The sequence below is a fragment of the Drosophila eugracilis genome, unplaced genomic scaffold (genome assembly GCF_018153835.1).
Source record: "Drosophila eugracilis isolate 14026-0451.02 unplaced genomic scaffold, ASM1815383v1 contig_1781, whole genome shotgun sequence".
Lineage (NCBI taxonomy): Eukaryota > Metazoa > Arthropoda > Insecta > Diptera > Drosophilidae > Drosophila > Drosophila eugracilis.
The window spans coordinates 521,000-530,968 of record NW_024572623.1 but is presented as its reverse complement, the minus strand read 5'-3'; the positions used below and the strand labels follow the sequence as shown (position 1 = coordinate 530,968).

General features: G+C 42.4%; 2 protein-coding genes across 4 annotated transcripts; one reads left to right on the top strand and one right to left on the bottom strand.

Annotated features, from left to right (window-relative positions):
- Window positions 1-327: 327 nt before the first annotated feature.
- LOC108111444 (STAM-binding protein-like A) lies at window positions 328-3,156 on the bottom strand. The gene is made up of 5 exons (XM_017220913.2): window positions 2,733-3,156; window positions 2,079-2,624; window positions 1,298-1,613; window positions 1,116-1,228; window positions 328-1,049 (listed from the first exon to the last, which is right to left on the bottom strand). Exons 1-5 carry the CDS (start codon window positions 2,846-2,848, stop codon window positions 884-886), a joined length of 1,257 nt encoding a protein of 418 aa, XP_017076402.1. The 5' UTR covers window positions 2,849-3,156; the 3' UTR covers window positions 328-883.
- A 650-nt stretch (window positions 3,157-3,806) lies between these two features.
- On the top strand, window positions 3,807-9,819 carry LOC108111436 (neutral ceramidase). Of its 3 annotated transcripts, none has more exons than XM_017220905.2 (6): window positions 3,807-3,864; window positions 6,918-7,073; window positions 7,131-7,454; window positions 7,513-8,379; window positions 8,788-9,398; window positions 9,458-9,819. In XM_017220905.2, the coding sequence occupies exons 2-6, from the start codon at window positions 6,945-6,947 to the stop codon at window positions 9,639-9,641; spliced, it is 2,115 nt and encodes a 704-aa protein (XP_017076394.1). In that variant the 5' UTR covers window positions 3,807-3,864; window positions 6,918-6,944; the 3' UTR covers window positions 9,642-9,819. The 3 variants fall into 3 exon arrangements, with proteins under 3 accessions (XP_017076394.1, XP_017076393.1, XP_017076392.2); XM_017220904.2 differs by lacking the exon at window positions 3,807-3,864 and adding an exon at window positions 4,497-4,801; XM_017220903.2 differs by lacking the exon at window positions 3,807-3,864 and adding an exon at window positions 4,960-5,067.
- Window positions 9,820-9,969: the final 150 nt, after the last annotated feature.

The window sequence follows — 9,969 nt, the reverse complement described above, 5'->3', positions numbered from 1 at the left end:
GTAATTTAAAGTAATCTTTAATGAGTTGCAGCTGCTCAACTGCAGCGAGTAATGTTAAATTGTGATGAGGGAAATTTTTCAGCTGAGCGGAGCGCCCTCTTTCGGAAAAAGTTTTTATATTCAAAAAATTGCATTTCCTTCCTAGATTCCTATACAAGAGATGGAATTGTAAGTTTTTAATCTTAGAGAAATTACAAAATTCTACTATTATGAAATCAATTAATTACGCACAAAATCAAGATTTTATTTCTCTAACTTTACTACCATGCCATACTGAAAATCTAAAACTAAGTTAACGATACCCATTAAAATTGAAACATATGGGCGTCCATAAGCCAGTAGTCATAAATATTTATTCAGTTTAGTACAATAGGTAAGCATGCACAGTTTAATAATAGCATTTAATGATGATTCGTCTTTGAACAACAGGTTATCGCAAGTAGTAAGCCGTAGAAGGAGGGACTCCTTGTTTGGATGCCCCGAATAGTATGCATTGTAAGCTGCATGGGTGTGTGTGTGTGCCTGTGTGTGAGAGTGACGGGGGTTCCCCTCCAACTGCCTAACATATTAAATATGTGGTAGTAACGAACGCAAGGGTAAGCCACAATTTAAAATCACATTGGGGATTCTTAAGTGAAAGTATGCAACGAACGGAAAGGCCGGAACGCAATAAACAACAACAAATGCCGCCGAGTGCTTAAAGTGATGTATAGACGATCCTCGGGATCAACAGCTTGCAAAAATACATATCTTTCTTTCTTTGCCGAAAATAGTTACTCTCTCTCTATCTGCCTAAATCTCTGTAATTTCCATGGTTAATCACTGTTTGACACCCGAAACTGGAGCTATTGCTAGATCTGCTGAGTTCGTTTGCTTTGAGTGACTATCTACGCAGATCTATGACCTTGATCTTAGCCTGGTTATCAATCCGGATGTGCTGCGCCTCCATGAAGAGCGGCGGGTCATTTGGGTGCGGATGAAAGCCCGACTGACGACACTGGGCAATGTAGTCAAGTCCATAGTGTGGCGTGAGTATAAAGAAACCAGTGCTGCAAGACCAAGATATGAGTACCAGATAAGCAGTTGTTATCCAAAATGACTCATGGGTGACTCACGTATTGTACTTTGGGGCACACACAATGGCCAAGGCTTCGGGCATCATAATCTGATAGGAGCAATGCGTATGCAGGTCAACGGAGGACAGAAACGCAGTCTGTGTGGGATGGGTCTGCAAAAAGGAAGTAAATTGTATAATTTATATGTAAGAGTTAAGATATATATAGCTTATATAGCCCACATGAATCCATCCCAGTGTAATCAGCTGCATCTGGTCCTGAACATCGAAAATCTGCTCCTCATGCATCGTGTTGCAGCTATCCGGGGTTCCTTGCTGTTGCGGCGTGATGATGTGCGTAATGTACAGCTGGTTCTGGGACAGATGACCAGCTAGAACTCCGCAAGTCTCTATGTTTTTCGAGGTGTTGGCAAGAGCCAGCTTTAGGAACACCTCCATCGTGTCTCCGGGAACATACACTAGGCGTAAAGATCCCGCCAGCAATGAATCCGTACGGTTGTAAGATGGCTTCTGGTTGCGATCGAAGCTAGGCTTAGAGCTGAATGAATGAATATATTTGTTAATATATATCTAATTCTTAGAGTAAGTAGGAATTTATAGATATGCATTGCTATTAAGAAAATGTTATTGGCTATAGATAGTCTAACTGCTTCAAGAAACTATCAGTTCCCTTATCAAGTTCAATCAAATAAATATCTGTTTATAGCTGACGATCGCTCGATAAGCTAGCGTAGGCTACTTATTTGCTTGAGGTGTCCCATTTTAAACCACAAATAGGCGCATTGATGTTTACAGTACGTAGGGGTTAGGAAAAGTTATGCTGATTTCAACTATAGAATTTCATCTGCACCGAGGTTGGAACAGAAATTCTTCATGTTTCTCCATTTCATCATAGAATAAACATAGGTTTTGGGTACCCCTTGATTAGGAATGTCTAGACTGAATCCCAGGCAGTTCCTGGGAATATCTCTTTTAAGCTTTAAAACCCTTCTTTGAATCTTACTTGGTTGTCTTATCGGCGGCTGCTTCACCAGCAGCAGGCAACAGGAGTCCCGATCCCGGCAGGCTTCGATTTGCACCCGTGGGAAAGTCATTGGGGTAGACCACCTGGTCGAGCAGGGACAAGTCCGGTGCCGATGGCTGGTTGCCCTCGTCGATCAGCACGTGCAGGTTGGCCGGGATGAGGGATGGAATGCTACTCGATCCCGCCTTTTCCCTTTCCTTCTGCCGCTGACGTTCCTTTTCTCGCTCCTTCTCCAATTCCCTGGCCCGTTCAGCCTCCTTGTTGGCCAGGAATTGCTCGTATTCCCTTTGGTAATGGGTTAATAGTTTGGCGCGCAGCTTCTCTGTCGTGGGCATTATCTCGTCTTTGATCTTCTTGTTGATATCCCGCACATCGGCCTTAACACTACCGTAATCCGGGTGCTGGCGGATCTTCTCAATGAAGAGGGTCATGTAGCGCAAGTACAGGATGAAAGCGTTCTCGTGGTTGCCCTCCCGCAGGTATACGTTGGCCATGCGCAGCATCTCGGTGCCTGAGCGATAGTACCTACAAGGACATTGGGTATGAGAAACCTAGAGCCCAGAAGTCCTTCGCGACCAAGGTCATAGCCTTGGGGCAAATGGCAATGGAATCGCTTGAAAACGAAGGACTCACCGTGTGACTGGCATGTTCTTGTCCACGTCGATTAGGTTACCGCAGTGCGACAGGTGCTTCATCCTCTCCTGCGGCTCTACGACGCCCATGCTCATATTATTCACAGCCTTTGACATGGTTTCACTTGCTCCTACTGAAGTGTCAGCTCTTTGTCCAGGCTTCCGATGCCTCGTTTGCCGGTAATCCTTTGGCTATTGTCTTGGGCTCTTGCTCCCACGAATCGGACGCGCACTTGGCTGGCGATTTAATGCTGTTCCGCAATCTTTTTGCGTGGAGAATTACTCATAATTACGCAGGTGGCGTCCTCTGAAAAAGCTGGAAACAGCTGTTTTCCCACGCAGTCAGCTGATTGCGATGGCACTAAGATAATCGTTTATGGCTTATCGATAGTAATCGGAGTTATTATAGTTAACAGAAATTTTGTAAGCAAGTCGAACGTTACTTTTTGAACAAATAAGATACAAAAAAAAAAAAAAAAACTGATAGTCGAGTTATTTTGATTTGTGTGTTACTGTCATAATTCGAAGTGAAGTATTTCAATTCACTTTAATATATATTTTGAATTAAATTGCAATGTTTAATTTTTAATTCCTAAGTTTATTTTAAGTTTTTCAAGTTTTCAGCTGTTTTGTTTAAATTTAGTCAATATTACTACGCGTGCGAAATTAAGTACACGAGCTTTAGCTATTTAAATACGATTTATTGTTTATCGCTAACCCCTATAGCCAATAAAACTGTTATAATTATTATACATTACATATTTAGATTAAAAATATTGTAAATTTAATTTTGAATTAGTTATATTTTGAGTAATTTAAGTACTTCCTGGTTTAGAGGTCAGATAACCAGAACAATAACCAAATATATACTTTTTAAAAGCATGCTAATAGTACGTTGCAAATTTGTATTTCTAGAGAGCACGCCGTATATTCCCCCTCCTATTGCACGTACTTAATCCGTATCGCTGCAAATAAAACACGGCTAATCTTGGTAATACACTCGAAGTTAGTCGATAGTTGGACCTTATCGGCTGGTTATTTCAAAGACCCCTTAGCTGGATCGATTGAGCGCCCATTCAGTAGTAGCGCGTGGATCGATCCCGAAAGAAGTCTGCAGGAAACTTATTTCTGGGGTAAGTCAATATAGTCGAAATTTTAAATACCATATGCCAACCGGGTATCGGGTTCTTAGAGTGTGAGAATATCTTGTTCGCAGGAGTCAAAGTGCGCAGTTGTTTACCTAGGAATAACAGCTATATAAGTCCAATCTAATTCCTGATCTGCGGAAACTAACGAGGCGATATGATAAGCTATCGGTGGATTATTTAAAGCATGCAGATCGGGCAAAACCTACAGTGCAGGTGGAAATATTGGACGGGCTTATAAAAGATGCTTTCATAAGATAAATAATACGTGCATTTAAATTTAGAAAGGTTCAAGAAGTAATGCTCAAACTCAAAAATAAATTATATATCAGGTTGCAAGAAATAGTAAAGGTAGCTCTCTTTATTTCATAAAATAATAAAGTTTTATAAACACTTTTTATCATATTTAGATCAACTTGATTGATATTCAGTGATTAAACACATAATAAATAGTAAACTACTTCAAACTTAAGATATAACAAAACATAATTCAAATTTCCCGCCACCGCTTGCAGTCCAAAGCCAGCTTTTTGAATGCGATCCACAACTGAGAGAGCTGAGCCCAGTGTGGAATACATCGGTGTCTTGGCTCGATCAGATCAGTCGAGTGCCAGCTTGGGCGCACAACGGGCGGCGATAAAATCCCACGGATCTCTCGTTTCGGTTCGGTTTTGAGATAGTTTCGTTTTGGGGGGAGAGGACAAAACACAGAAAACCCAAAAATCAACTGTCGCGTTCGTGGAGAGATAAATAAATCGAAAAAAGTGGGGCCCAGCGTGTTTTGAAATCGGTTTTGGCATCGCCCCGACAAGCCCCAAACTGCAAATGCAAATGCTGCACATTATCCGTTAATTGGCCAGATAAAGAGCGTGTGATAAGCGCCAGAGCAATAATTATCCGAAATAATTGATTGCAAACCTTGAATGTGAGTGTTGAAGCCCAAAAGCCAGAGCCTGGTTTTCCACTAAAAAAAGGAGTTCACATTGCATAACCCTCAAAAACAAGTCCGAGCATCCCTAAATCAGTGCAAGTAACCTCAGATACACATGTATGGTATATAATACACCTACTCATCTTATAAAAGACTCATCAAACGAAATCTTCTGTAATTTACTCAATTGGCGCGTTTGTCCGGCGATCAGCGTTTGGCGGTCCGTATCCAAGAGGTACTTTGCCGTATCTCCATATATTGTGAGTGCTCTCTTTTCTTGGCGAGCGGCGTTACATTTTCGAGCCTCCAGGCGGTTGCAAAAGTATCTGAATCCGAAATCGAAATCCGCACAAAAGATACGTGTTTGCCGGGCCATTTGTATCTGTATCTGTAGTTTGTATTGTATCTTGTGCGATGGCCCTGCAGCTGATAGTCGCGCCTTATAGCCGAGCATATTTATTTAATTTTCGTTTTCAATGTCAGGCCCGTGGTGTGTAAATTATGCAAAGTGTACGACAAATAATGGGGATCGGCGGATAGTCGAATCGGCGTGGTGGTCAGGTGAATGAGGCACTGCTTTAGATGCGCGGCAATTACCCACTCGATTTCCTACTTAACGCCTTTTGCGGGATCCCAATGAGAACAGAGAGTTCTATGTGGACGGAAGGGAACCGACTGCGCATACAAAAGAAGTCGATTCATCGTTAAATTCGAAACAAAAGCAAGCGGAAAAATTGGAAACACAAATGAGGGGAAATGAGTGATGAAGGGGGCGGTGCTAATGCGTGGTAGTGAAAAACCCAACTACTTTTGGTTTCAAGACAGACAACAGCGGTCAGCATAGAAGTATCAAGTATACCACATGTGTTCCATATGGTTATCATTTTATGAGCGATAGAAATGGAAGATATGCTACAGAGCCAAAAATTAAAACCAAGATACCTAGGAATATATTTATATAGATTATAATAATAAATATGTAAAATGTCAAAGAAGAAATTTTAAGTAAAAATTAAAATATTTTAATATTTTTTATCTCAAAAATTCCTATAATTTATGGTCACAGTTCTGTCATATTGACCGCTGCTGTAAAGTAACTGCTGAGCCACCGAAGAAGCCGCTTGGCTTTCGCAACTGATAAAAACCGGTTCCGAAGAGAGTCTTCAGATACTGATAAGAGATCCCCCGTCCGTCATCATGCAACTGCGGGTCGGTTGTTTGCTTTGTTATTTGTTATTATTATTGTTATTGTTATTGTCCATCGGGTTGTTATTGTTATTGTTATAAGTCTGCTGGAGGTCACCGTCGCCCCAATCTCAGCCCCATTCGAAGTGCGATTGCCAATTCGCATTTGTCCATTTAATCTATAACCGATTGATAGATGAGGGCCGGTGGATCGCTGGATCGCCGGAATGGTTCAAGCTCAGCTGTCCGACTGTCAATCGATTATGTCTTTCGTCACCATCGCGTTTTGTTGCAGATATTTGCAATATACAAAATGATTGCCAAATAGCAACGGTTGTCTCTTGATTTCTGCGTTTTTGAATTGGTTATGTTAGGGTTGTAAAGAAAGATACAGTTTTATGATAATCAGTCGCAACTTCCACTTATCAGAAGTAGAACAAAGTGGTAGGGAGAAGATTGATATTATGTTAAGTTAGAGCAGCCTGTTAGCTTGTTATAAAAACAAATATTAAAATGAATCAAATTAGCTAAACTATCTTAATTAACAGCCTATTAATTTCCTTCAAAACGGCTTTATTAATTTGATTATTGGCTGTTAATATTATAAGGCACTTTTGAGTCAGTTAATAACTTCTGAAAAATGTTGGTAAAAATTGAGCATTTATTTTAAATTATATCTCGTGTGCGATTTAAGGCAGTAATTAAAAGTTAACTGCTATTCATCATGATGATTAAAAAATGTAGTTTATTTTTAACATGGCTAATTGGCTTGTATTTATGTCACAGATAAGGAGTTATTTAAAACATGAAAGGCTAACTTTGGTTTTAGTGATTACGTAAATTTTGACATGAGAAGTAAATTCTTTAAAATTATTATTTAATTAACTAGTTATTTAATTATTTTTTAAATATAATTACATTGCAGTTAAAAGTTAAGTTCCCAAAACAAAACATGGCCATCAGCAATATAGCCTTTCTGGCTCTTTTGGCCCTAAGTTCCCTATGCGGTTTGGCCAGCGCCACCTACAAAGTGGGCGTAGGTAGAGCGGACATCACAGGTCCTCCAGTCGAGATCAATTTTGTGAGTATTAAAATAACATCTTTATGTTTTGATCTATATATGAGTCTCCTATGATAGATGGGCTATGCCAACATCAAGCAAGTGGGGCGTGGCATCCACACCCGAGTCTTTGCCCGTGCTTTTGTGGTGGAGGACGAGAAGGGCAACCGAGTGGCCTTCGTGAGTGCCGATGCCGGAATGATGGGTTATGGATTGAAGAGGGAGGTGATTAAGCGGTTGCAGGCTCGCTACGGAAACCTCTACCACACGGACAACGTGGCTATAAGTGGCACCCACACCCACGGAGCACCCGGAGGATTCCTGATGCACCTGCTCTACGATATCTCCATTCTGGGCTTTGTGCCTCAGACCTTCGAGGTGATGGCTCAGGGTATCTATTTGGTAGGTATTACATTTAAGGAAAATCCTAAACGGAATGATTATGTTTGCTTTGTTTTAGTGCATAAAAAGGGCCACGGACAATCTGGTAGATGGTCGTATCTTCCTGTCCAAGACCACAGTCCTCAATGTCAACATCAATCGTTCTCCTTCCTCCTACCTGAGAAATCCTGCCGAGGAGCGTGCCCAGTATGAACACGACACGGATAAGACCTTGACTCAGCTGAGATTTGTGGATCTGGAAAACAACCTGCTGGGCGCCTTCAACTGGTACGCAGTCCATGCCACCTCAATGAACAACACCAACAAACTGGTGACCAGCGATAACGTGGGCTATGCTGCTCTGCTCCTGGAAAAGGAATACAATCCGAACAAGATGCCCGGCAAGGGCAAATTCGTGGGTGCCTTCTGTTCGTCCAATCTCGGAGATGTTTCCCCTAACATAATGGGTCCCAAGTGCTCGATTTCCGGCAATGAATGCGATCTCTTAACTTCCCGTTGTCCTGCTGGCGAGGGAGATTGCTTCGCCTCTGGTCCCGGTAAGGATATGTTTGAGAGCACCCAGATTTTGGGACAGAGGTTGGCGGATGCTGCTCTGGGTCTACTCAATGAGCAGAGCCAGGAGTCCACTGCCCGGGAAGTCACTGGAGATGTGAGGTTTATCCACCAGTTTGTAGACATGCCCAATTACAATGGCAGTACCTACAACCCGCTGAGCAGGAAGATCGACAAGGTGCGGGGCTGTCAGCCTGCCATGGGTTACAGTTTTGCCGCTGGCACCACCGATGGGCCTGGAGCCTTCAGTTTCGAGCAGGGAACCACCACGGACAACGCCATGTGGAACTTCGTACGCGACTTCATTGCTGCTCCCACACAGGAGGACATCAAGTGCCACGAACCGAAACCGATTCTTTTGGCTACTGGAAGGGTGAGTACTTATAGATTATCTACCCATATATAGTAATGCTTAAGAGATGCCTCATAAATTTAGTAATGCCTGAAAGTATGCAACACTTAAGATGGTGTGCCATTGCTTACTAAACTTGTAGGATCGATTGAGAGCACAGCTCAAAATAGATTTCAACCATTTTCCATTTACTTTTAAATTAAATATAGTCTAAGTCAATTATTGTCATTATCATTTTTATTGCTCTGAAGTGCAGGTAATTAAAAACGAAACGCAAAGCACTTTTTAGCTAATAAACATTAAGGTAAAGTAGTTTTTCTCTAGGTTATAAGATCATTCATTATGTTAGTCATTAAATAATGTTTGCTGAAAATGTTTTTATTTTGTGCATAAAATAACCATTCAACTGGAAATTTATTCCCATTTTAGGCCACCTTCCCGTACGAGTGGCAGCCAAAGATTGTGTCGGATCAGATCCTGAAGATTGGCGATGTGATCATAGCAGCCGTGCCCTGTGAGTTTACCACGATGGCGGGACGTCGTCTGCGTAACCAGATTCGGGCAGCTGCCTCGGCTGCCGGAGGTATAGACACCGAGGTGATCATCGCCGGACTGACCAATATATACACCAGTTACACGGTGACCCCGGAGGAGTACCAGGCGCAGCGTTACGAGGCAGCCTCAACGATCTTCGGTCCCCACACCCACTCCATTTACATGGACGTGTTCGAGCGTTTGACCAAGGCTATGATGCGGAATGAGACAGTAGATGCGGGTCCAAGTCCGCCATACATGAACGACGTAATGCTGTCGCTAAACACCGGAGTTCTCTTCGACGGACACCCCATCAACACGGACTTTGGCTACGTGAAATCCCAGCCCAACAAGGAGTACGGCATCAATGAGACGGTGAAGGTAACCTACATATCCGGAAATCCGCGCAACAACCTTTTCACCGAGAAAACCTACTTCACTGTGGAGCGAAAGATCAACGAGGACCGCTGGAAGGTGGCCTACACGGACGCCAGTTGGGAGACGAAGTGAGTCAAGTCTGGATTATGTCCATAAAGAGTTATTAACTTGATCTATATTCTTTCAGAATGATCTGGCACCGCACCAACACGATCCTGGGCTTCAGCGAGTTGGACATCTACTGGAACATCAGTCCACAGACCCTTCCCGGGGAATATCGCATCCGGCACTCTGGAGAGTACAAGTACATCCTGGGCGGAAAGTATCCCTACGAGGGCCTCACGCACTCCTTCACCGTTAAGGAGGATTAGGTCCCGGACATCCAAGTGGAGTGATCCTATAAATATTCCTGGCCAGACACTTGTCGAGCCCATCAAAATCAAAAACCTACACTGAATCCATGTATTTATTTACCATTTGTAAGTGACGAAGGAAAGCTTTATTTTTGCTAACGCGAATAAAAAAGATGCCAAATTATGTTGAAACTAAGTTTTGTGGTTTTTAGTTTGTTTTTATTTAGATGGGTATTTAATAAGGGTAAGAAATGTCAAAGATGGTAAATCAAATATCCCGCCACAACTTACAATCCACAGTCAGCTGACCGCATGAAATCCACAAAGAGGAGAGGTATAGAGAGCG

Bases quoted from the DNA above. Each gene is read 5' to 3' on its own strand.
- LOC108111444 (XM_017220913.2), bottom strand. From the start codon at position 2,848: ATGTCAAAGGCTGTGAATAATATGAGCATGGGCGTCGTAGAGCCGCAG. The intron at 2,625-2,732 runs GTGAGTCCTTCG...ATGTCCTTGTAG, and splicing joins AAGAACATGCCAGTCACACG to GTACTATCGCTCAGGCACCG. The intron at 1,050-1,115 runs GTGAGTCACCCA...TTGGTCTTGCAG, and splicing joins TGTGCCCCAAAGTACAATAC to CACTGGTTTCTTTATACTCA.
- LOC108111436 (XM_017220905.2), top strand. From the start codon at position 6,945: ATGGCCATCAGCAATATAGCCTTTCTGGCTCTTTTGGCCCTAAGTTCC. The intron at 8,380-8,787 runs GTGAGTACTTAT...TTCCCATTTTAG, and splicing joins TTCTTTTGGCTACTGGAAGG to GCCACCTTCCCGTACGAGTG. The intron at 9,399-9,457 runs GTGAGTCAAGTC...ATATTCTTTCAG, and splicing joins GACGCCAGTTGGGAGACGAA to AATGATCTGGCACCGCACCA.